The sequence below is a fragment of the Bufo gargarizans genome, chromosome 3, assembly GCF_014858855.1.
Source record: "Bufo gargarizans isolate SCDJY-AF-19 chromosome 3, ASM1485885v1, whole genome shotgun sequence".
NCBI lineage: Eukaryota > Metazoa > Chordata > Amphibia > Anura > Bufonidae > Bufo > Bufo gargarizans.
This window is the reverse complement of record NC_058082.1, coordinates 199,096,336-199,121,861: the sequence shown is the minus strand read 5'-3', so window position 1 is coordinate 199,121,861 and position 25,526 is coordinate 199,096,336. Positions and strand designations below refer to the sequence as shown.

Genomic DNA, 25,526 nt, shown 5'->3' with positions numbered 1-25,526 from the left:
CGGGATGCAGTAGCGCTATTTAAAACAAAAAAACACAGGCAGGGTGGCAGCACAGCGGGGGTACCCCGCAGATACAGATATTTATCTCACTTACTACAAACCCATGAAAGGTCCTCTTTAAGCATAGATGAACATTCCAGAGAGGGAAGAGACAGAAGCAGAGAGAATTGACCCAACAGGGAGATGGCAGTCCAAAATGAAGCTCAAGAGCAAGCTGCAGAAGGAAACGGTTAAAACGTTTTTGTCAAAAACTGCAGAAATGTTTTATATGACATCACATAATACATACAATGCCCAAAAAGCATGTAAAGTGTCCCCAGCCAACAATTTTTGATAACGCACTAAAAATATTATTTTATTCTACCGTGTCCGAATGAGCAAATGCTAGAAAATAAATGTTCAATAGTGGGAAAAATGATATGATTTGCCAATAACTAGGCAATGTTAATCTAAAAGAAAAAAAGAAAGAAAAAAAATCTTCCAAAAAAATAAACATTTAAAACGTCAAGTCATAAATGAAATGTTACTTAGAGTTTAGTCTAAACACTTTATTGCAAAATGAACAAGCCCATTGTAGCCACATAATTACCGACACTACCTGCAGGGATGTTTAACCTAAAATACTATGTCGCCCAGCAAGAACTGGCCCTTGATATAAGACATATACTGGTTTGAGCTAGAGAGGCCTGAACAAGAGGTGACTCAGCACACAGTATTTCAACATACCGTAGATACTGCCACAGGCACAACTCAGAGGCCATTTTCTGTAACACACAAACTACAATGTTTTTACAAAAGGTATAGTTCCCCCATTAGAACCACTTATTTCTGACACGTACAGTTCATGTACCATATTATACTAAACAAATTAAGATTTCTAAGCATCCAACTGACCATCACATTCAGCACACATAAAATGATTCCCATACTTAAAAGGGGTATTCTGTGGTACAATTATTTATGACCTATACTTACAATAGGTCCTTAAAGGGGTAACTGCATGAGTAATGTAAAGAATACAAATCAGACATCATATAGTGCATGGCAATCTCTTTCTAACAAAGCTAGAACCAGCCATGTACCTCACATGGATCCAGAGATCTCGCCATTCATTGCTCTGCTAGATTTATATCAAGCTGGCAGCTCAGGGGAGTGTCTTTTCTGCTACAGCTAAGGGGGCGTGTCTCAGATTAACCTATCACAGCTCAGGAGGCAGTTAAAGGCTGAAACTGAGCATGTGTGGCCTTCACAGTGAGCAGGTCAAAGAAATAAAAAAATAAAAAACAGTAGGTGGCGCTATACAGTTACATTTTATTAAATAATTCAGTGGCTATGCTAAATTTTTAGTTACATGCAATTACAACTGTAGGATATTTTTTGTGGAACAACCCCGTTAATATCAGATTCATGGGGATGTGACGGTACAGTCGCTGATGCCAGAACCAACACAGATCGGAGCTAGACGCACAGCTCTGTCCTCTGTGTAGTGGCCATGCTGGACTAGAAACTGGCGACAGCAAAACTAGCGAAGGCACCAATAATTGTAACCCAGAAAAAGGGGTTGTCTCATAAGGACAACCCGTCAATATATATATTAGGACATAGGGATAACAGAGCGACCCCTCCCTATATAAGCCAGAAGAAAGACTCCCGTTAGTGGCTCCTTCTTATATTAAAGGGGTTGTGTCAAGTTTAAACGTTATCCCCTACCCACAGGATAGGGAATAACTAACTGATCGCTGGCAGTCCAACCTCTAGGACCCCCACCAATCCCAAGAACAGGGGTCTCATTTCCTCGATCTGATGAAGCTGCAGGTTGGGCATGTTCCATTCATTTTCTCTGGCACTAGCAAAGTAGTGCTCGGTAGTAGTTTGTTACCAAAGGCCCGAAAAAAATCCAACCGGACACATTTTTGGGCGGGTAGTCCTTATTGGCCATAGATGATGGGAATTAGGGCTGCACGATATGGAAATTTTGTGCTATTGCGATTAGGGCCCTAAAAATTGCGATAACGGTATGCGATGCAATATTTTAAGGGAATTGTGCTAGAGGTCTATTTGCTTGGATTTTCAAGGCAAACGCACACAAATTACTGATAATGCTGAAATGTAGTTATGCTTAACTCAAGAACTGAAATGCACAGTGTTTTTCAAAATAAAACATCTTTTACTAAATTAAATAACATATTTGCATTACTGCAAAAGTACAAAATACAAAACTTGCCATTTTCTTAATAGCACAGAACAGATAAATAAAATAGAAAAAAAAGAACATTTGTTCATTAAAATAACGACTTGTCTCCAGACCCTCCTCCCTCCCCGCACTGTAACTGATGTATCGCCGGCCGCGCTGTGCAGCATAGTGGCCGGCGATACATCCGTGTCTACCATCGCTTTATAAGGCGCACTGACATTTTCCCCCCACTTTGGGGGGGGGGGGGGGGGAGTTTGTCTTATAAAGTGAAAAATATGGTAATATAATTGCAGCATTTTTGGGTCAGCCAATTGGCGATTGCGATATGGCGATTAATTGCGATATATTGTGCAGGCCTAACGGCAATGCACATTTCAAAACCAGCTATTTCAGCTGATGTTTATCTCATGTACATAGGCAGCTTAACACGTCAAGGCCTTCTACTGTCTACCCCAAGCACAATAATGCCCCCTTTTTACACGGGCAAGATTTCCGTGCGGGTGCAATGCGTGAAGTAAACGCATTGCACCCGCACTGAATCCGGACCCATTAATTTCTATGGGGCTGTGCACATGAGTGATGATTTTCACGCATCACTTGTGCGTTGCGTGAAAATCGCAGCATGCTCTATTTCGTGCGTTTTCCACACAACACAGGCCCCATAGAAGAAGTGAATGGGGCTGCGTGAAAATCGCGAGCAAGTGCGGATGCGGTGCGATTTTCACGCACAGTTGCTAGGAGACTATCGGGCCGAAGACCCGATCATTATTATTTTCCCTTATAACATGGTTATAAGAGAAAATAGTAGCATTCCGAATACAGAATGCATAGTACAATAGGGCTGGAGGGGTTTACAAAAACTCCCCTTAATCCACTTGCTCGCGCAGCCGGCATCTCTTCTGTCTGTCTTCTGTGCTGTGTGGAGGAACAGGACCTGTGGTGACGTCACTCCGGTCATCACATGGCCCATCACCATAGTAAAAGATCATATGATGCCCCAAACATGCCGATTTTTCTCAAGCACATGCAAAACGCATTACAATGTTTTGCACTTGCGCTGAAAAATCATGCATTTTCCCACAACACACCCGCCTCTTATCCGGGCAAAAAACATGACGCCCGTGTGAAACAGGCCTAAGGGTACAGCCACACGTGGCATAAACACTGCCGATTTTCCACAGCATTTTACAGCAGCAAAGTGCAAGAGTTCCTTCCTGATAACGTGGATCTTAATTGGGTCACCTGGTATACTGCCCAGTTTCTAGGTTTGTGCCCTAGTGGCATGCAAACCACTTCCACAGGTAGATATTTTCTATTTTTTGGACCTTTGGTTATTTAATATTTAAACTTAGGCCTCATGCACACAGCCGTTGCCCGGCCTTGGCCATATTGTGGCCCGCGGCCTCCACACATCATGTATGCGGACCCATTCACATGTTCTATTTTTTTACGATGCAGACGGATCACGGACCCATTCAAGTTGAATGGGTCTCACTCTGTCCCGGCCATCACATGGATGTTGCCCGTGCATTAGGGACCACAAATTGCGGCCCTAAATGCACAGAACGGCTGCACAACTGCAATACATGGGCACTGGCCGTGTGCACTCCGCATCATGGATGCGGAGCCATTCATTTGAATGGGTCCGCAATCCGGAAGGTAGGTGTAGAACGGAGGCACAGGACCCTACGGAAGCACTACGGAGTGCTTCCTTGGGGTTTTTGTTCGTGCCTCCGCACAACAAAAAAGTAGTGCATGCACTGTCGGATGCGGATCCCATTCAAGTGAATGGGTACGCGTCTGCATGCGGCGGCCCTACGGTCCGTGTCCGTGCATTGCAGACCGCAAATTGCGGTCCGCAGCATGGGCCCGGCCGGCACATGGTTGTGTGCATGAGCCCTAAATCTTATCTAAAAGGTGAGGACATTTTCCATGCAATTTCCATTTGAAACCCATGGCATATCAATTTGTGTGGATTTTCAGTTGAGAGATATCTGGGGCAAATCCATGTAAAAATCTGTGACAAAAACTGAAATTTGGTGGATTTGGATTTTTGGTGTGGTAAAGCAGTGAAATTTGCATGAAAATCCTTGCAAAAAAAAAAACAAGAAAACAAAAACAAACTATACCGCCATGTGCAGGTACCCTTAGGCCCCTTTCACACGGGCGAGAATCCCGCACTGAATCCGGATCCATTCACTTCAATGGGGGTGTTCAGATGAGCGGTGATTGTGCGTTGCGTGAACATCGCAGCATGTTCTATATTTTGCGTTTTTCATGCAACGCAGGCCCCATAGAAATGAATGGGTCTGCATGAAAATCGCAAACATCTGCAAGCAAGCGCGGATGCAGTGCGATTTTCACGCATGGTTGCTAGGAGATTATGTAAGTAAAATTGATAAAAATCAATTTACTGTATTATTTTCCCTTATAACATGGTTATAAAGGATAATAATAGCATTCTTAATACAGAATGCTTAGTAAAATGTGGCTTGAGGGGTTAAAAAAATAAAATAAAAATGAATCATCCACTTGATTGCGCAGCTGGCATAGTCTTCTTTCAGGACCTGCAAAAGGACCTTTGATGACGTGGTGAGCGCAGTGACGTCAGCGCAGGTCCTGCTGAATGAAGATAGAAGATTACGTAAAAGGTCCTTTGACAGGTCCTGAAAGAAGAAGCAAGAAGACTATGCCGGCTGCGTGAACAAGTGGATGATTCAGGTTTTATTTTTATTTTTTTTAACCCCTCAATCGACAATGTAGTAAGCATTCTGTATTACGAATGCTATTATTTTCCCTTATAACAGTGTTATAAAGGGAAAATAATAAAATATACAGAACACCAATCACAACCCCATACTTCAGTGAAGAAGTCCGGGTCCGGGTCTGGGTACCACAGTCAGTTTTTTATCACAAGCGTGCAAAACTGAACATCGGAACGCAATCGCAGTCAAAACTGACTGCAATTGCGTACCTACTCACACGATTTTCCCTGATCGCAGACGCAAGGCATCCGGAGATTCCGGACATAATCCGGACACGCTCGTCTGCAAGGGGCCTTAGAGTGTCCAAACACATAAGAGTTTGTGTGAAAAAGCAGATGCCGTGTATTGTGGATTGTCAGGGTTCTACACTGCGGCTTTTTATGCCTCGCAAGTACAGGTGAATAGCAGGGGTTTTCTGTGTATAGCAAAAGCCACAGCAATTTGCAGAAAGCGGATGGGTCTCAGCCACCTGTGTCCTACATTTAAAGGGGTTTTCCGGGTGATTAATATTGAAGACCTCAGGATAGGTCATCAATATCAGATCGGTGGGGGTGCAGCAGCTGGCAACAGGCTCGGACTGGCCCACAGGGGTACAGGGGAATCCCCCTGTGGGCCCCTGAGTAAGGTGGGCCCCTAGTCTCCCGCCCCCTGCACAAGTGGCACATTAGATTTACTGCACTACATATATTCAATGTACAGCACATCAACCAGCCTATGTTTGTATAAAAAAACTTGTTAGATTTATTATATTTTAATGCATCCATATGGGGGCCCCCCCCCCCCCCCCCAAGATAAATTTCACTGGTGGGCCTTAGGTACCCCAGTCCGACACTGGCTGGCAACCTTTCCTACCAGCTGTTTGAAAATGCCATGGCTGCGCTTGGCATTGCAGCTCAAATCCATTCACTAGGCTGTGCCTAGGCCATGAGACACCCCTAGAGGTAGCTCTTCAAACAGCTGATCGGACCGCCACCGATCAGATATTGATGACCTATCCTGAGGTCTTCAATATGAAATCTGAGCGCACGTGGTGAAGAGGTATAGAACATATTTCACATGAACATACCCTCAGACCAAACATCAAAGTAAAGTAAATCATTAATATATATATATATTATATATACGAAATACATTCATCTAAAAATATTTAGGAACTTCTGAATGGAGCTTTACCCATCACAAATGGCTCCACCTCAGCCTACTCATTTTTGGTGAAGCCCAGGTTACTGGGAGTTTATACCATACGATATCAGATCGCCTGGTGCCCTGACTGTTCAGCATGGCTGAAACAAGATACAATAATAAATATTTCAGGGCAGAGGAGAGGAACGGGAACATCTGTGACGTAGAACAGAAGCTCATGTTCTGATCCCCATCTCAGGAAGAAGACTACTGACCCAATTCTCCTGTACTGCAGAACTAAATGCTGCTCCAATAGTCATTCCAACTGGAATCAGCCATGTATGTTACTTACAGAGACCTTTGTCACCAGGAAATGCAGGGCAGACAGCATGTTATAGAGCAGAAGGAGCTGAGCAGAGTGATATAGTGTTGTCGTAAAATAATCTGTAAGACTTAATTTCTACATTTATATTTCTGACTTTGGTTGTGCACAAGGGATCCGTCATCAGTGATTGACAGCATTCTCTGTGTGAGTGTATATACGGTACATAGGTAGCTGTCAGTCACTGATAGTTCTACACAGGGGCGGTCTTAGGCCTCATGCACACAACAGGTTTTTTTTTTTTTTCATGGTCCGCAAAACGGGGTTCCGTTGTTCCGTGACCCGTGTCCGTTTTTGTTTCCGTGTGTCTTCCTTGATTTTTGGAGGATCACCAGACCAGAAAAGTGAAAAAAAAAAAATCTAAGTCAAGTTTGCCTTGAAAATGATAGGAAAAAAACGGACACGGATCACGGAGGCGGATGACAATCTTGTGTGCCTCCGTGTTTTTTCATGGACCCATTGACTTGAATGGGTCCGCGAACCGTTGTCCGTCAAAAAAATAGGACAGGTCATATTTTTTTTGATGGACAGGAAACACGGATCACGAACGCGGATGACAAACGGTGCATTAGCCGAGTTTTCAACAGACCCATTGAAAGTCAATGGGTCCGCAGAAAAATCACGGCAAACGGAACAACGGACACGGATGCACACAACGGTCGTGTGCATGAGGCCTTACACAGAGAATGCTATCAATCATTGATAAGTGTGTATACATAGATAGCCGTCAGTCACTGATAGCTGTACACGGGGAAGGTGTTATCAGTGATTGATAGCATTCTCTGTGTAACTGTGTATACATAGCTGTCAGTCACTGATAGCTGTACACGGGGGAGGTGTTATCAGTGATTGAAAGCATTCTCTGTGTAAGGCTACTTTCACACTAGAGACGCAGACCTCCGGCAGGCTGTTCCGTCGGGTTAACAGTCTGTCGGATCCGTCCTGCCGCTAGTGACCGTGTGCCCCCGGACTGCCACTCCGTCCCCATTGACTATAAGGGCGGAGTTCCTGCAGCCTTTCGCTGTGCGCTGCCATAATAAATGTCGGACATGTTGTCGTTTTATTCCGGCAGACTCTCGCTGTGCGCTGCCGTGCCTCCAGCGGAACTCCGCCCCGCCCCTATTATAGTCAATGGGGACGGAGCGGCAGTCCGGGGGCACACGGTCACTAGCGGCAGGACGGATCCGACCGGCTGTTCACCCAACGGAACGGCCTGGGTCCGTGCTGCTAGTGTGAAAGTAGCCCAAGCGTGTACATAGCTGTCAGTCACTGATAGCTGTAAACGGGGGAGGTGTTATCGGTGATTGATAGCATTCTCTGTGTAAGTGTGTATACATAGATAGCTGTCAGTCACTGATAGCTGTACACAGGGGAGGTGTTATCAGTGATTGATAGCATTCTCTGTGTAAGTGTGTACATAGCTGTCAGTCACTGATAGCTGTATATGGGGGAAAGGTGTTGTATTCCCAGTGATTGATAGCATTCCCTGTGGAAGTGTGTACACAGCTGTCAGTCACTGGGAACACATCCCCCGTGTACAGCTGAACTCAGAAATAACAGATATAAATGTATAAAATAAGTTTTATGGAGTCTTTTCTCATAAACCTATACACCAATCTGCTCAGCTCTTTCTGTTCTATAACATGCCGCCTGCAGATTGTGCTGCGATTTCTGGTGGTGTCATCTTGGAAGAGGAGAAAGAAGTAGTCATGTGAATGAATGGACAAGGAGCTGCAGATTTTCCAGTCCAGCCATCTGCTCCCACAGATAAGGTGAAGGGACAAAACCAAATGCAATTGTGCTGCAGCCAGGCCCCAGCATTGACGAGAGACCTCCACATCCTAACCAGTAACACACTGTGGGTACTGGTGCTCAGCACTGGGACACTACTGCTATTTCACATGCCTCTACATGGTGGCACCAGAACCGTCCCAAAGTCCTTCTGGCCTTCAATGATAGAAGATGCTGAAGGTCCCAGCACCACTCCCCTGGTGACACCGCTCTGCACAGTGCCAGGACCTGGTGCTGCCCAGATGTCACCAGCACCACGGACGTCCTGTGGCAGCCGCAGGCCACCAATGTCATGGACTCACCGTATATCATGGCCAGGCCGGTCTCGTGCAGGAAGCGTGCCCGGCGGTGCTTGAAGAGCCAGATGGTGAGGATGGTTAGGGTGAGCAGCAGGATGAATGTCAGCAGGCTGACGCTGTCCTGCCGGTGGCTCTCCTCTGCCTCCTGCTCCGTGGCGATCTCCTCCATGGCGCTGTCCTCAGCCCGTGCCCAGGGGATCCAGGGGATGAGCAGACACAGCAGCCCGCGCATGGTGGAGCCGAGCGGCCGTCTCAGCAGCAGAGCCCACGCCGGCAGCTACGCAGCGCTCAGCAGACACATTCTCCTTCCTCCTCCTCCCGGTGACAACCAGAAGACTCCAATGCGCAGAATCCCATGGCGACTAATGGAGCTGCGCTTCCCCGGCGTGCTCTGCCCCGGACACGCCCCCAGAAGGGCCAGGCCTGCAGGCTGTTATTACCGGCGGTTTGGACTGAAGGGCACCAGTTATACACTTATATATAGAGGGCAGGAGAAGAGGTAATACACATGTCCTGCATGAGGCGCATACAACCATCTGTCCTGTCAGCTCCGGACTCAGGGCACACCTCCCAACTTTGTCAATGAATAAAGAGGGACACTAGGCCACGCCTCTAACTCCGCCCAAAACATAAATATACATCTAATCCCACCCAGTCCCCTTAATGCCCCCGCATAGTAATTATTCCCCCTTCATGCCACTGCACAGTACTTATGTCCTCATTGTGTCTTGACAGAATTATGCCCAGCTGTACCCCCAGTAATACGCCCACATTGTTCCCCCCAGTAATATGCCCACATTGTGCCCCCCAGTAATATGCCCACATTGTGCCCCCCAGTAATATGCCCACATTGTGCCCCCCCAGTAATATGCCCACTTTGTGCTCCTCGCAGAAAGTAAAAAAAAAAAAAAGAAACACCACATACTTACCTTCTTTCTAGCAGCAGCAGCAGGACATCGGCTGCTCTAGTCTGTGAAGGCTCCGTCTGGCCCCATTCTCTATAATGGCTACCGGCAGAGATCTGGCCACATTCTCTATAATGGCTACCGTCAGAGAACCGGCCACATTCTCTATAATGGCTTCCGGCAGAGATCTGGCCACATTCTCTATAATGGCTACCGGCAGAGAACCGGCCACATTCTCTATAATGGCTTCCGGCAGAGATCTGGCCACATTCTCTATAATGGCTACCGGCAGAGATCTGGCCACATTCTCTATAATGGCTACCGGCGGAGATCTGGCCACATTCTCTATAATGGCTACCGGCAGAGATCTGGCCACATTCTCTATAATGGCTACCGGCAGAGAACCGGCCACATTCTCTATAATGGCTTCCGGCAGAGATCTGGCCACATTCTCTATAATGGCTACCGGCAGAGATCTGGCCACATTCTCTATAATGGCTACCGGCAGAGATCTGGCAACATTCTCTATAATGGCTACCGTCAGAGATCCGGCCACATTCTCTATAATGGCTACCGGCGGAGATCCGGCCACATTCTCTATAATGGCTACCGGCGGAGATCCGGCCACATTCTCTATAATGGCTACCGGCAGAGATCCGGCCACATTCTCTATAATGGCTACCGTCAGAGATCCGGCCACATTCTCTATAATGGCTACCGGCGGAGATCCGGCCACATTCTCTATAATGGCTACCGGCGGAGATCCGGCCACATTCTCTATAATGGCTACCGTCAGAGATCCGGCCACATTCTCTATAATGGCTACCGGCGGAGATCTGGCCACATTCTCTATAATGGCTACCGGCGGAGATCTGGCCACATTCTCTATAATGGCTACCGGCAGAGAACCGGCCACATTCTCTATAATGGCTTCCGGCAGAGATCTGGCCACATTCTCTATAATGGCTACCGGCAGAGATCTGGCCACATTCTCTATAATGGCTACCGGCAGAGATCTGGCCACATTCTCTATAATGGCTACCGTCAGAGATCCGGCCACATTCTCTATAATGGCTACCGGCGGAGATCCGGCCACATTCTCTATAATGGCTACCGGCGGAGATCCGGCCACATTCTCTATAATGGCTACCGGCAGAGATCCGGCCACATTCTCTATAATGGCTACCGTCAGAGATCCGGCCACATTCTCTATAATGGCTACCGTCAGAGATCCGGCCACATTCTCTATAATGGCTACCGGCGGAGATCCGGCCACATTCTCTATAATGGCTACCGGCGGAGATCCGGCCACATTCTCTATAATGGCTACCGTCAGAGATCCGGCCACATTCTCTATAATGGCTACCGGCGGAGATCTGGCCACATTCTCTATAATGGCTACCGGCGGAGATCTGGCCACATTCTCTATAATGGCTTCCGGCGGAGATCCGGCCACATTCTCTATAATGGCTACCGGCGGAGATCCGGCCACATTCTCTATAATGGCTTCCGGCAGAGATCCGGCCACATTCTCTATAATGGCTACCGGCGGAGATCTGGCCACATTCTCTATAATGGCTTCCGGCGGAGATCCGGCCACATTCTCTATAATGGCTTCCGGCAGAGATCCGGCCACATTCTCTATAATGGCTACTGGCGGAGATCCGGCCACATTCTCTATAATGGCTACCGGAGGAGATCCGGCCACATTCTCTATAATGGCTACCGGCAGAGATCCGGCCACATTCTCTATAATGGCTACCGGCAGCGTTCAGCTGTCTGCCTGGCCGTGCGGAGGCGAGCGGATCCGTTCAGACTTACAATGTAAGTCAATGGGAACGGATCCGCTTGAAGATGACACCATATGGCTCAATCTTCAAGCGGATCCGTCCCCCATTGACTTTACATTGAAAGTCTGAACGGATCCGCTCAGGCATCTTGCGCACTTAGAAAATTTTCTAAGTTAATAATGCAGACGGATCCGTACTGAACGGAGCCTCCGTCTGCATTAATATGATCGGATCCGTTCAGAACGGATCCGATCAAGCGCTAGTGTGAAAGTAGCCTTAGAGAGAGCGGAACCTCTAGGTGTAATGGCAACGCCCCCGTTGCTCCTAGAGGATCATTTGCATATATCAAAAGATCATTTTTCTCAGCAATGCGGACACATATGGAACAGGAGACCAACACAGATGCCTTCAGCTGCCAAGTGCACATGTAACAGGTCAGCCAGTGTCATAGATACAAATCTGCCGACAGATGCCCTTTAAATGTCTTCTGAATGTAGCCAAGTGAGCACGCTTGGCCATTTTCAGACATTCCATAGCAGTGAATGGGCAGCAAGCCACGCAAGTATAGCCACCCCTCCACTGGGGTATGGGACTTCTGAATTTGCCAACCAAGCACTCAGCTATTTTCCCATAGCACGTAATAGAGGGTGGTTGCACTTGCCATCCCTTCACTTCAGAGCCCTCTTCTAGAGAAAGGAGCAGGTTTCAAAGGTGGGATCCACACTTATCTGACATTCATAGCATATTCTAGTAAAATACCATGTCACGCTTCGGTGTGGGAGGGAAACCCCACACCGAGCATGGGAGGGAAGGGGGGAACAGGAAATCAGGCCTCAGAACTAGGGAAGGAAGATGGATACCTCCTGGTGAAAACCCGAACCAATATCCTTACTGACTACCAGTATGTGCGGCGTCTGCGCTCCTGAACATAGAAGCCCAACGGCTTAGGTAGGTTTAGCGTAGGACCCGCCTGACCTGAGACCACCTTGACGTTCGGTAGGCGGGCTTAGATGTGTTTTGATCAAAATATATTGACTAAGTGTCTCAGACATTATCATATCAGAGTGAGGACTTAGTCCATATATAGTGCTTACATCTGCTTTAATAAGTGCATTATTATCTTATTTCTGTGGTTTTCTTCAATAATATGGCCAGGGACATCCGCAAATTTGTATCATATCATGCAGGATGTTTTTATCTTAGTTTTTTCTGTGATTTTTTTGACTACCAGTATGAACAGACCCCAGAGGTAGGTGAGTTCATATGCAGGAATACCTAAAGTTCTATCTCGCCCTATAGGACCCTGGTACTAATGGCAGGGACGAGACTACCTGTTCCTCCAAAAGGAAGGACGAGCAGGAGTCTTCTTCAGGCCTACTACAAACAATAGGGAAATGCAACACACAGAACCCAAACAAAATGCAAAAGGGAAAGGAAAGACTTAACTTTAAAGGGGCTATGGAAGCACCAGGAACTCAGCCGAGATACAACCACAAACTATCCACAGGCACAGAATCTATAAACCGCACAGCATAGTGGGAGAAGCAACTATAAATAAGGAAGGTTACATGACCACATTAGCAACACCTGATGCAAGGGGTGTGGCCATTACCAGAAACAACACAGACGCCTATTAATCCACAAGGAAAACCTGTCAGGTCAAACCACGTGTTGCCAGTCTCACAGATCTCCTACCACTCACTGTCGCCGGGACGTCCATACCTCTTGGTACGTCTGTGACATACCATCAATGTCTCTTTGACCCATTAAAGGGGTTGTCTTATCTCAGACAATGGGGGTATATCACTAGGATATTCCCCCATTGTCTTATAGGTGCAGGTCCCACCACTGGGACCCGCACCTATATCGGCAACAGAGCCCCGCAATGTGGTGGCTGGAGGACTCAGGTCTGGCCACCACCAAGCGCTCTTTTTGCATCGCCATTTTCTGACAGCCATAACTTCTTCATATTTCTGCCTGCAGACATGTATTTGGGTTTGTTTTGTTTTTTTTGCAGGGTGAACTGTCATTTTTATTCGTACCATTTTTGTGGTACATACAGTTTTTGATCACTTTTATTAAACTTCTGGGGGAGAAAAGGTGAACAAAAAATGCCAAATCATGGAATTTTTTTCTCAAGGCGCAGGAAAATCTATTTTTATATTTAATATAGATTTTAATAGTTCGGGCATTTTCGGATGCAGGGATACCTATAATGTTTATTTTTTATTCTTTTTTTTTATGTGTAAAATTGGGAAAGAGATGCAGCACGGTGGCTCAGTGGTTAGTTCAAATCTGACCAAGGACGACCTCTCTATGGAGTCTGCATGTTTTCCCTGTGTTTGCGTGGTTTTCCTCAGGGTACTCTGGTCTCCTCCCAAAGACATTCTGATAGGGAATTTAGATTGTGAGCTTCGTTGGTGACAGCAAGTGTCTGTAAAGTACTGTGGAATATGTCAGCACTATATAAGCGAGTAAAATAAATATTTTTAAGTGTTGTTTTTTTTACTTTCTCCACAGTAACTTTTGGTTCCCTTAATCTTCTGATTGCTTGTCCCACAGACCACAATAGAATATTATTACAGTTTATGGGATTCTGAGGCCCCACCTGCTGAGCAGTGCCTTGCGCATGGCTTTACAGGCAGTTAACCAGAATGCCCCAGACTGTCACGGTAATCGATCAGAGGCCTAGCAGCTCAGTCTATACAACCCCTTAGGGCTCTTTCACAAGAGCGGATGCCGTGCCTGGAACCAGGAACCTGGAGCGAGGATAAACAAAAATTTATTTTTCCTGTGTGCACAAGTGGCTACGTGTTTGCAGGGAGAAGCGCGGACCAGAACCCATTTTCTTCTACTATTACATACAGGAGAGAGGACCGGCTCCTGTCATCTGGACTGCTGCTATTATTAACAATCTTTTGGGGTATACACGGACTACAGTGTCTAATGTTGCTTTGCAATGCCTATATATAGTGCCACTCTATATACTGTACTGTTCCAAATCCAGGAGAAAACTATATAGTCAAAAAGAATTGGAGCTCTCCCAAAGTGTCCAGTGAATGGATTTTCTTTATTCGCCCATACATGCAGTGATGTGGCATGTCAGCTTGTTCAATGGAGCTTTAAGCAAGTTGAAACATCACATCATCGCATGTTTGGGTGAATATTGAGAATTATACCTAGTGTACAGGACATGAAGAGTGGTGCTGTGCAGTGCAGATACTGAAAGTTACACACTGTATATAGAACAAGCAGGGTGGAAATCTGCAGCAGATATTGAGAATTACACTAAGAATACAGGACATGAGAAGATATAATGGCACTGTCAGCACTACTCCTCATATCTGTATACAGGCTGTAATTCGTATATACTGTCTCAGGTATCTGGAGACATGCTGACTGTAGTGCATTCCATAGCTGCTGGAGGGTGCGTGAAGGAGGATCCATAGAGCAAACATGGCAATCGAGGATGTCCCACAGATGCTCAATTGCATTCATGTCTGGGGAATTAGGGGACTAAGGTAGTCCTTGGAAGCCTTGGTCATACTCTTCCAACCAATGTCGGTCATATGTGACATGTTGCATTGTCTTGTTGAAAGATCCCATTCGCCCCAGAGAAGAACGCTGAGCCTCTGATGCGACCAGATGTAAAGTAGCTACACTATAAAGTCAACACTCGACCTTTTGAACGTGACGCATAATCTGGATAATAGCTAAGACAGTGCCTCATTGGCAGACAGCTGTGAGGTATTGGCTTAGCTATAATACAAGTTATGCTTCAAGGCCTGTTTAAAAGTTCAAGCATTGACATTCCTTATGAAGAGTGCATAGTAGGTGTAAGGATTTTTATAGGCCGGGCAATGCTCCTCTGGGGAAAAAATATGCATTTTATTTCTCTTTCCAAATAGAAAAAAAAGCTGAGCCTCTGATGCCACCAGATGTAAAGTATCTATCCTATAAATACTTTACATCTGGTGGCATCAGAGGCTCAGTTTTTTTTTCTATTTGGAAAGAGAAATAAAATGCATATCTTTTTCCCAGCCTATAAAAATCCTTACACCTACTATGCACTCTTCATAAGGAGAGATAGTACCTCCCAAATCCTGACTTAGGCCTCTCACCCAAATAAGCCAGTAATCTCAGCTCTGCACTGATGAGAGGCAATCACCCTGAAACAGCTGTTTGCAGATGAGGTATTGGCTTAGCTATAATACAAGTTATGCCTCAAGGCCTGTTTAAAAGGTCAAACATTGACTTATAGGATAGCTATCTTACATCTGGTGGCATCAGAGGCTCAGCTTTCTTTTCTTTTTTGAAAGAGAGCTCATTTGCATATATTTTTCCCAGAGGAGCATTGCCTGGCCTATAACACTCTTTGCACCTACTATGGTGCTCTCCATAAGGAGTAATAGTACCTCCCAAAATCTTATCAGATAGACCGACATATAGATAGACAGATAGATAGATAGATAAGGGGGGAGTTACTGTGAAATGCTTCTCAATGAACCTTCTCTGCCAGAGGTCAGACATTTGAAGGCGGCTCACATGATATCTCTTAGGCTTAGTGGCAGACCATGCGAATGCTATGATGCCCAGGGCAAGAGGGGGCCCAGTTGGGATCATCTCCTGTTCTACTGGGGGTGAAAACTTGGTCAGGACTCTACCCTCTAAAGAAACAACTTTTAGCAAATGAAGCAGTGGAAAAAAATGGCCCATTGAAAGGGGTTTAGGTGGAAACCCTTCTGTCTTGGGGGTGGGGGGGGGGGAGAGAAGCTGTTTTGGTCCTTGCTATGGGGCCCTTACTTCTTTATTTACACCACTGGCTTGTTTGCTGTGTTGCCTGCTTTGATTGTAGAAGTGCCCACACTTTGCCATTTGTATATAGCTTGTGTTATTTAGGACCAGTGGATCAGTACTTACAGGAAACCAACTAGGTTTTTGTTATCTGTAGAGCACCTCATGACATAGGCCCATTAAAATTTGAGCTAATATAGAGGTCATGATGTTGTAATTCCATAATCCATTGCACCTATTAGTGATTGCCACTTCCTCTTATCTAATATCTTTATTGTTGCAGACTAGTTGGCAAAGTGCTAGACTTGGGCCATCTGTGAGCTATCTGAAGGAGGCATCTGTGCATTGTGGAGAAGTGAGACTGCAGTTCATTAGTCTCTGATGAAAACTGAAAGGGTCCAGTGTTCTTCTCTTATAGCCCTATTGTTTTCTGACTTGCTCAACTGCATATCAATGAACAGAGCCAAGAAAAAGACCATTTAGATTTGTTAAGGCTAATCCCATAACATTATTTTGGCAGACCCTAAGGAGGAAGCAGAAGACACAATAAGGCCCCCATCTTTAAGAAATGGCATGAGGTGATGTCTGCTAGTCTTAGATTGATTTATACTAAGGAAATGACCGACATTAAACTCTGAGCGTGAAAACACTATTTGTGACCGTTTGGCTACTTTCACACTAGTATTTTTGCTGGATCTGACAGGGCTCAGCAAAAACGCTTCCGTTACTGATAATACAACCATCTGCATCCGTGATGGACAGATCCGGTTGTATTATCTTTAACATTGCGAACACCGATCTGTCATGAACTCCACTGAAAGCCAATGGGGGACAGATCCGTTTTATATTGCATCAGATAGTGTCAGAGTTAAACGGATCCGTCCCCATTGACTTGCATTGTGGGTCATGACGGATTTGTCTTGCTACACATCCTATAATGGAAAGAAAACCGCAGCATGCTGCGGTTTTCTCTCCGGTATGGGAACGCAACCAAATGGAACAGAATGAATTTTGGAGAATTCCGTTCTGTTCAGTCATGTTTTGTCCCTATTGACAATGAATGGGGACAAAACTGAAACGTTTTTTTTTTTTTCTCGGTATTAAGCCCCTATGACGGATCTCAATACCGGAAAATAGAAACGCTAGTGTGAAAGTAGTCTTATATAGTAATGTATATTATCATTATTAATCACAAGTCAATTTACAATATGTAATAACATTTGTATAATCAATTCTGATGTTCTTACATATTTTTGTTTATATATTTTTTATTTTTTAAGGGAACTGATGCAATGTTGGTGTGTGGTCGGCGGAGTATTGGGCTTCTTTGTTCATGGAAGAAGTTGGAAATACAGACTAATGGAAGCAGAAAGGAATGCATTACTTGGGTTTGCTTATTAATTAATACTTAATAGTGATAAAAAAAAATGTCATCTGTATTTATTTTCTGATTGTAGATTTTTATTCTATTACTCATACAACATTACAGGGGCAGCCATTTTACCTGAGCTGCACTGCTTTATTAAAAGCGGTTCAGAGATATTCTTTACATCAGCCTCTACAGCAAAGTAGTCTGGGGATGGCTCGTTTCTGTGAACAGTGTTGTGGGCATGCACTGTGACCTGTGTAGAGGTCATTCTGCAGGGAGGAGGATGGAGTAAACTTTGACCACCACCTTTTGTGAGTGCTAGATCCTGTAATTTGCCTCCAGCTTGAACCAGAACCTGTCACCATAAAACGTAGAGTAATTTGCAGGCAGTGCATCATACAGCAGGAGAAGCTGAGCAGATTGACGCAAGGTTTTGTGGGAAACGATTCAGTAGAACATATCATTTCTACATTTATATCTATGCTCTTTATGTGTTAAGTTGTAGATATCTGCAGTGAACGATAGCAATCCGAGTATAAGTGTGTATACATGAATAACTGTTATCCACTGGTAGTTGTACAGTCTTAAAGGGGTTTTCCACCCCTGAGGACCTTTTCTGGAGACCGCCCTACATGGCCAGACCTGCGGTGTGAATCATACTTGTTATAGCATGTTATAGAGCAGAAGGAGCTGATCAGATGTATAGTTTTATGGGAAAAGATTCAGTATAACTTGTATTTTATGCATTTAATTTCCTGCTCGTTCTGGGCTTTGAATTCCAGGAGGCGGTCCTATCAGTGACTGACAACCTTCCCTTCATGACTGTATATAGATATAGCTGTCACTCAATAACAGGACCGCCTACCTGATGTCTGAGCCTAGAATGAGTAGGAATTTAGATGAATAAATTACAAGTTATACTCAATCTTTTTCAATAAAACTATATTTCGGTTTGCTCAGCTCCCCCTGCAATATAATATGGTGCCTGTAACTTACATAGCATTTTTTTCAAAGAGACAGGTTCCCTTTAAGTTCAGAAAGAGCAGAGATTTAAATGTATAAATTTCATGTTTTACTGAATGTATTCCCACAAATCTATACATTATTCTGCTCAGCTCCTCCTGCTCCTGCCCAATTCCATAGTTTACCAGTGTGGTTTCCCCCATGACAGGGAAAATTATATCTGTATGACTCATAAGTGGGTTTTCTGTAATGTTTTTCTCCTGTCTCCCATCTTTAGGTCTGCAAGGTCACCTACTATATGATACAGTACCACGGTCCACCTTATATTGTCTCTATTTTTCTTTCTTTATTGTTTTCTAGTCATACGCTGTCAGTCATGCACACTTCATTATCCTTTTTGTTTTTATGGTGCCCTTTTGGGAGCTCATGTTGAGCACCCTTTATTACACATTATACAGGTAAAAAAAACTCATTAAAAACTTTGCACCTCCACATAATTTTGGCGCTTCTTCCAGCAGCACAGAGGAACATAAGACCGGTAAACAAACGCATAAATATTGATTACCTGTTTTCAGGATAGGGCAGCAAAATCTGAGGAGGTCCGACTCCCGACACCCTCACCATTCAGCTGTTGGAAGGGACTTAGGTGCTGAGGCAAGCTCTGAAACCTCTTGCTCACCCTGTGAAATCATGTCCATAGGTTACATGATGTTTGTAAAGATCAGTCCCATTCAAGTGAATGGGCGTGAGCAGCAATACCAAAGACACCACTATATAATATATGATGCTGTGCTTGGGATACTATGAAGAGGTCAAATTGCAAAGCATAGTCAATTACGCTTTGCAATAAAGTTTTAAAAAAAGTCCATTGATGCATATTGCATAGATTTCTTTCAAAAGGGCAATATCTGGTTAATGCAAGTAGTCACTAAAATCATACACACAGGTGAAACTCGAAAAATTTGAATATCGTGCAAAAGTTCATTGATTTCATTAAAGGGGTATTATCATCTTAATGATCACTGTTAAATCTGTTAATGATTTAACAGTGATCATTTTTCTAAATATATTTCATTAACAAATCCCCACACCTTAGAAAAAAATAAACCTATACCTACCTGACTGTTGTCTTCCGTCTCCCCTGGTTACGGCCACCGCTCTTCTTAGGAATCGCGGTGGCCGTGCGTGTGCAGACGACTTCTTTTCTTCTCCCGGCCGGCCGCGCGCTGTACTGAACGCGCACGCCGAGTCCGCGCATGCGCCCTGGTGACTTCTTCCTGGCAAGTATGCTATACTGGCCAGGAAGAAGTCACCAGGGCGCATGCGCGGACTCAGCGTGCGCGTACAGTACAGCGTGCGGCCCGGCCGGGAGAAGACATCAATGAAGATGGAGCCCGCCCCCTGCCGAAACCAGGAAGTGGACGGCGCGCCGGGAGCAGGTAAGTATAAAACTGCGTCTTGAGAAAACCCCTTTAATGCAACTTCAAAGGAGTTGCATTAATGCAACTTAAAATTAGTGTTTTGTGAAAAGGTTAAATATTCTAGGCTCAAAGTGTCACACTCCAGTCAGCTAATTAGTCCATACAACCTCAGCAAACGGTACCTGAGATTGTGACTTTGGGGTTTCATAAGCTGTAAGCCATAATCATCCAAATTATAACAAATAAAGGCTTGAAATATCTTGCTTTGCATGTAATGAGTCTGACATATGTTAGTTTCACCTTTTAAGTTGCATTACTGAAATAAATGAACTTTGCACAATATTCAAATTTTTCGAGTTTCACCTGTATTGTCTCACTGTGTAAAATAGGACTACCCTCTGCTGTATCCTGCTAATCTGACATAAATATATTATTTTCTAGAAGATTTGCTTCTTGTAGACCAGAGGGAAATGGATCATTCTTGTATGTCAGTTTCTATACAAGAGTGGAACATTTTTGCAGAAGTGCTGGTTTGTGGCAAGAAAATGTGTGACTTTTCCTTTTTTACGCCACCCTCTGCATTAAAAAAATAAAATAAATTTAGGGCTGTATTATACCAACAAATTATCTGTCCTATCAGACCAATAGTTGGTGTGTATAACAAAAGATCTGTGTGTGTGTAATGGGCCATATGGCCAATGATTGGTCAGAAAATCTGTCAGATAATCAGTTGGTGTAATACAGCCCTTAGTGGGGTGAGAACAAACGGGCCTTGGGTGGCATACTTAAAACTGACTCACATTACACCTGAAATTTTCACCAGCTCTCTTCCTGTTGTAGATTTTGGGGTAGATTTAGCAAAACTGGTATAAAATAGAACTGGCTTAGTTGCCCATAGCAACCAATCAGATTCCACCTTTCGTTTTTCTGAACTACTTTGGAAAATGAAAGGTGGAATCTGATTGGTTGCTGTCGGAAACTAAGCTAGTTTTCCTTTACACCATAGTAGTACATAAGGCCGAAAAAAGACATTTGTCCATCCAGTTCGGCCTGTCATCCTGCAAGTTGATAAATCTCTCACTTTGTTTCCTGGAGCACAGGACTCCCAAAGATGTGCCAGAATAATTACACCTTCATATATATCATAGGGCTGCAGTGTTTCTTCGGGCTCATGCGCACGACCGTATGCCCTCCGAGACATACGGTTCATGAGCGGGCCATATGTCCTAGAGCGGCATAGATCGTGCGCACGGGAGCGCACAGCATCATAGGTTACTATGATGCTGTGTGCATCGGGCCACCCGCGGGGCTATTGTCCCGCACTCATAATATCCTATGAGTGCGGGACAATAGTCCCGCGGGCGGCCCAATACGCACAGCATCATAGTAACCTATGATGCTGTGCGTTCCCGTGCGCACGATGTATGCCGCTTCGGCACATATGGCCCACTCACGGACAGTATGTCTCGGTGGGCATACGGTCGTGTGCATGAGCCCTAAGATTGGTGTAAGAAACACCAGTCTTGATACATTCCCCCAATATATCTGTAAATATACCAGTGTTCATGAGCCCTTAAGTATCCTTCAAATCAGAAGTATACCACAAAGCTTTCCACAGTGTTGCACCACCCTACATCTCCTTCATACCTGTGTTCTACGCTTTGCAAATGATTTACAACATCCACCATAATCCGAACGTCACACTCCCGTCTTCAAAACTTCTCCTGAGCTGCACCACTTCTCTGGAATGCCCTACACCAAGCAATTAAGTGCATTCCCAACATCCACATCTTTTTAGGGTGGCCTATCACATCCTCTAATCTAAAGGTGGATTTACACAGGCAGATTATCAGGAACTAATGTTCCTGCTCGTTCCCGACAATCTGCCCGTCTAAGTGTGCTGCTGACCACCAAATGAATGTGATCCTGTCATTCCTGCAGCCTGCAGGCACATCAATCACAGTTTCTGGGCAGCAGATCGGCTGTCTTAACAACGATCTGCTGGCCAGAAACAATGATCCTGTATGAGAACGAACAATCTCAATTGCGATCCCAAACTGTGAAGGAGATCACTGCATGTACGGTAAATGCAGCGGTCTACTTCACCGAATGAGCAGCAGACTGTCGGGATTGCTTCCTTCTATGGCCAGTCTGCCCCTGGTCGGTATGATAAACAAATGATGGGTCTTGAAATGCAGGGAGGAAAAAACAAACACACAAAAAGAAAAATTGGCTGTGTCCTTAAGGCCTCATGCACACAACAGTATTTTTTCTCGGTCCGCAAAACGTGGTTCCGTTGTTCCGTGATCCGTGGCTGTTTTTGCTTCCGTTGTGCTTCCGTGTGTCCATGTTCCCGTTTTTTTTTGCGGCCCGTCAGAAATCTTGGAATGGTTAAAAAAATGTCATTTTAATATCTCCACCCAGGATACTGCTATAAATCAAGGGCACCTGAGTATGCATTTGTGGCCATTTTCTGTAGACTTTCCAGAGTACAGAGGTTATTTTGGCTGCTCTCTTTGCTGTATCACCATGTCTGATTCTGAGGACGAGGTCGTGCTGCATTGGCTGGTTTCTCGGCGTTGGGGACAGCGCACTCCTTTGATGAATGAGGAACCGAGTAGAAGGCGACGATTTTGGGTCCATCCGATTGTTTCACAACGGTACCGGAAAGGACACTTCCATACGCTCTACAAAGATCTGCGCCTGCATCCTGAGAAGTTCTTTTCCTTCTGTCGGATGTCAGTGGGTACATTTGATCGATTGCTGTCGTCTCTACGTACTGTCCTTACCTTTATGGACACCAATATGAGGCGCAGCATTACTCCTGAGGAAAGGCTCATCGTCACGTTGAGGTAAGCAGTATAGTACTTGTTAAGTTTCAACAGAAATGTGCACTGCTTGTGTTAGGAGTAACATGTGCTCCAAAATGGCTGCTGTGAGACATGTGCTACTGTTTGCTGAAGTAGCATTTCTTTGCCCTTTTTTTTATTTGGGGGGAGTTTAATGGTTTGTTTCTTAACACATTAATCCCTGTCACATGACCTATCATTTTTTGATAAATTTTTACAATTTGGAACAAGTTCCAAACTTGTGTTCAGCTATCGTCCTCCAGACACTCCAAAAATACACTGCACTCGCCAGGCGTTTGATAAAAATGGTGTTTAATACAGTCAGTCCGCCGTGATTCAGCAGCTGTAACCTTCCTTTCAGAGTTATTAATCTGCCAACAATTTTCATCCAATACTGGCGAGTGCCGGGGTTTTTGGTAGTGTCTGAATGAAATTGGTCCCTCTGTCAGGATCTCTCTCTGCGTGCACCACCTTGGTCAAAGTCGATGTACCGGTCTGGACCCTATTTGGTATGATTGTGCTGCTGGCAACCCCTGAGATTTCCAGCTAACGTCCTCATCATGCATAATGTTCACATAATTATGCACTTGCACAGCATTTACTGCATTAAAAAGGGGCTAAACATAGTTGTTGTCACTTAGTTGTGGTAGTACTGCCCACACACAGGGCCTTGAGTGCCGACTATGGCACCCGTCCCATAGGTTCCCCACCACTAGACATATGGTGTTTTCAATTGTGTAGTGTATACAGCATTATACTAGAATCCTGAATCTGTTCTTACATGCGATTTGTTGCTGACTGTTTTTTTTTTATATCCTTTTTCCTACAGATTCCTTGCCACTGGGAACTCTTTTGCATCCCTGCATTTTGAGTTTCTTTTAGGGACCTCAACAATCTCGAGAATTGTACGACACACTTGCCATGTCATCTGGCAGCAACTCCGAGAGACGGTGATGCCACAGCCCAAGGTGGACAATTGGCTTCGGATCGCTGAGGGCTTCCAAAATTCTGCGCAGTTACCAAACTGCATCGGGGCAATGGATGGCGAGCACATCCGTGTGAAGAAGCCGCCACACTCAGGGAGCCGTTTCTTCAATTATAAACAGTTTTTCTCGGTAGTGCTGATGGCTGTTGCTGACAGTCATTACCGGTTTATAATGGTAGATATCGGGTCCTATGGAAGCACTGCGGATGCTCGCATCTTTAGTGCTTCTAGAATGGGTGAGCGGCTTCGTGCCAACCAGCTTGCCCTGCCCGAGTCCAGAAGACTGCCCGGATATGCAGGTCCGCCGGCTCCGTTTGTCATCGCGGCGGATGAAGGGTTTGCATTTACTCCACATGTTATGCGGCCCTTCCCAAAGCATGGTTTGGATGTCAGGAGGCCTATCTTCAACTACCGGTTGACTCTTGCCCGTCGGTATGTGGAGTGCGCTTTCGGGATACTCTCTAGCAAGTGGAGGGTGTTTCTGTCACCCATACAGATGGATCCGGAGAATGCTACCCTGGTGATTCAAGCTTGTGTTGTTCTACACAACTTCACCCGGATTCACGAGGCTTCCTCTTCTCTTGACATGGAAGATCTACCTACGTCATCAGATTTGGGTTTGGAAAGGACCCTGCATAGACGACCTGGGACTGCAGGCATTGCAGTTCGGGAACTCTTTGCAGACTACTTTATCAGCCCAGAGGGGTCTTTGCCGTGGCAGAGGGACGCTATTCGTGGCAGTTTTTGAAATCTTCTGGGCTCTTTAGTTTTTTTTATTTTCTAGCTAAATTACTATAAATGATTGTGTTAGTTGAGTGTAGGGACTCGCAAGATAATGAGGACCCTTGACGTGGGCTTGCGGGCTGAGATTTTATACATATAACTAAATATTAATGATGTTTCTGTCTAAATGGTATTTTTCAGAAACATCTTGATACTTTGCTCGTATGGTCCAAAAAGTTTTCTAATACCTCATCTCCACAGGAACCCTAAATAAAGATATTGATCGTCCAAATAAAGTGTGGCTTTGTGAGATACAGTGTGTGTAGCTTTTGTTTTAGAATGCATTTTAAAATGTACATGTTGTGGGACCCAAACCATACTTTACTAAAAATTAGGGGTCACCCAAAACACTGGCAAGGCTAATTATATAACATCACACGAATAACATAAAAATAAAGTGCTTGAATAAAAACAACCATCCCAAATTATAAATCCAGAAGGTCCCGAGTGAATGAGCCAGGTGCAAACGTGGACCGTGGCCTAACCTGGGCCTGTGGTGGGGCCCCAGTTGGTAAACGGGGCTGGTAAAGGGGCTGGCCCCCAGAATGATTAGGCCCCTGAGGTGGAAGGTACTGTGGGGGGGGGGGGGGGGCGGGGCATAAGAAGGGCCTTGGGTGGGTTGGGGAGGGAATGGATATGGCGCAGGATTTGGCTGCTGGCCTGCATTTTCTATGTTTATTTTCATGGCATTTAATTGCCCAATGAGGTCCCCATGGTTGGGGCAAATGAACATTTTTATAACCATGTTCAAGCAAGCCATGCAGTCAGGCTGCTCATTCTGAGGGACCTGCTGCAGTAGCGGCCCGAGTCCCCTCAACATTTTCTCCTCCTTGCCATCACTCCTCCTCTGGGCCAGAAAATCGATGACTCGGGCATCAATTGCTTCCCGACTCTCTGGCACAGAGGAAGAGGGAGGGACGTGGCGGCGACGTCTGGGCTGGTGTTGAACAATCCGCGGTGGACTGGAATAGTGGTTGGGGGGCTTGGCTCTGGGTGGAGTCCTCGGGGTCCTCAGCCGGCGTGGGAGCAGGACTTGTGGCGGGGGAGAAAACCGCAGGGGTCTCACTCCCAGACGTCTCCGAATCAGCCGAGGGATCCAGACTGTCCACAGTTC

General features: G+C 45.3%; 1 protein-coding gene across 5 annotated transcripts in view; it reads right to left on the bottom strand.

Annotated features, from left to right (window-relative positions):
* SLC9A7 (solute carrier family 9 member A7) overlaps nt 1–8,950 on the bottom strand; it is a 108,973-nt gene extending 100,023 nt beyond the window's left edge. For 2 of the 5 annotated variants that reach the window (XM_044284603.1, XM_044284605.1), the window contains exon 1: nt 8,557–8,946. In XM_044284603.1, coding sequence (XP_044140538.1) covers nt 8,557–8,785 — 229 coding nt within the window. In that variant the 5' untranslated portion in view covers nt 8,786–8,946. Of the gene's footprint in view, nt 1–8,556 lie in introns of all 5 variants that reach the window. The other 3 variants (XM_044284604.1, XM_044284606.1, XR_006388188.1) reach the window with 2 other exon arrangements.
* Nucleotides 8,951–25,526: the final 16,576 nt, after the last annotated feature.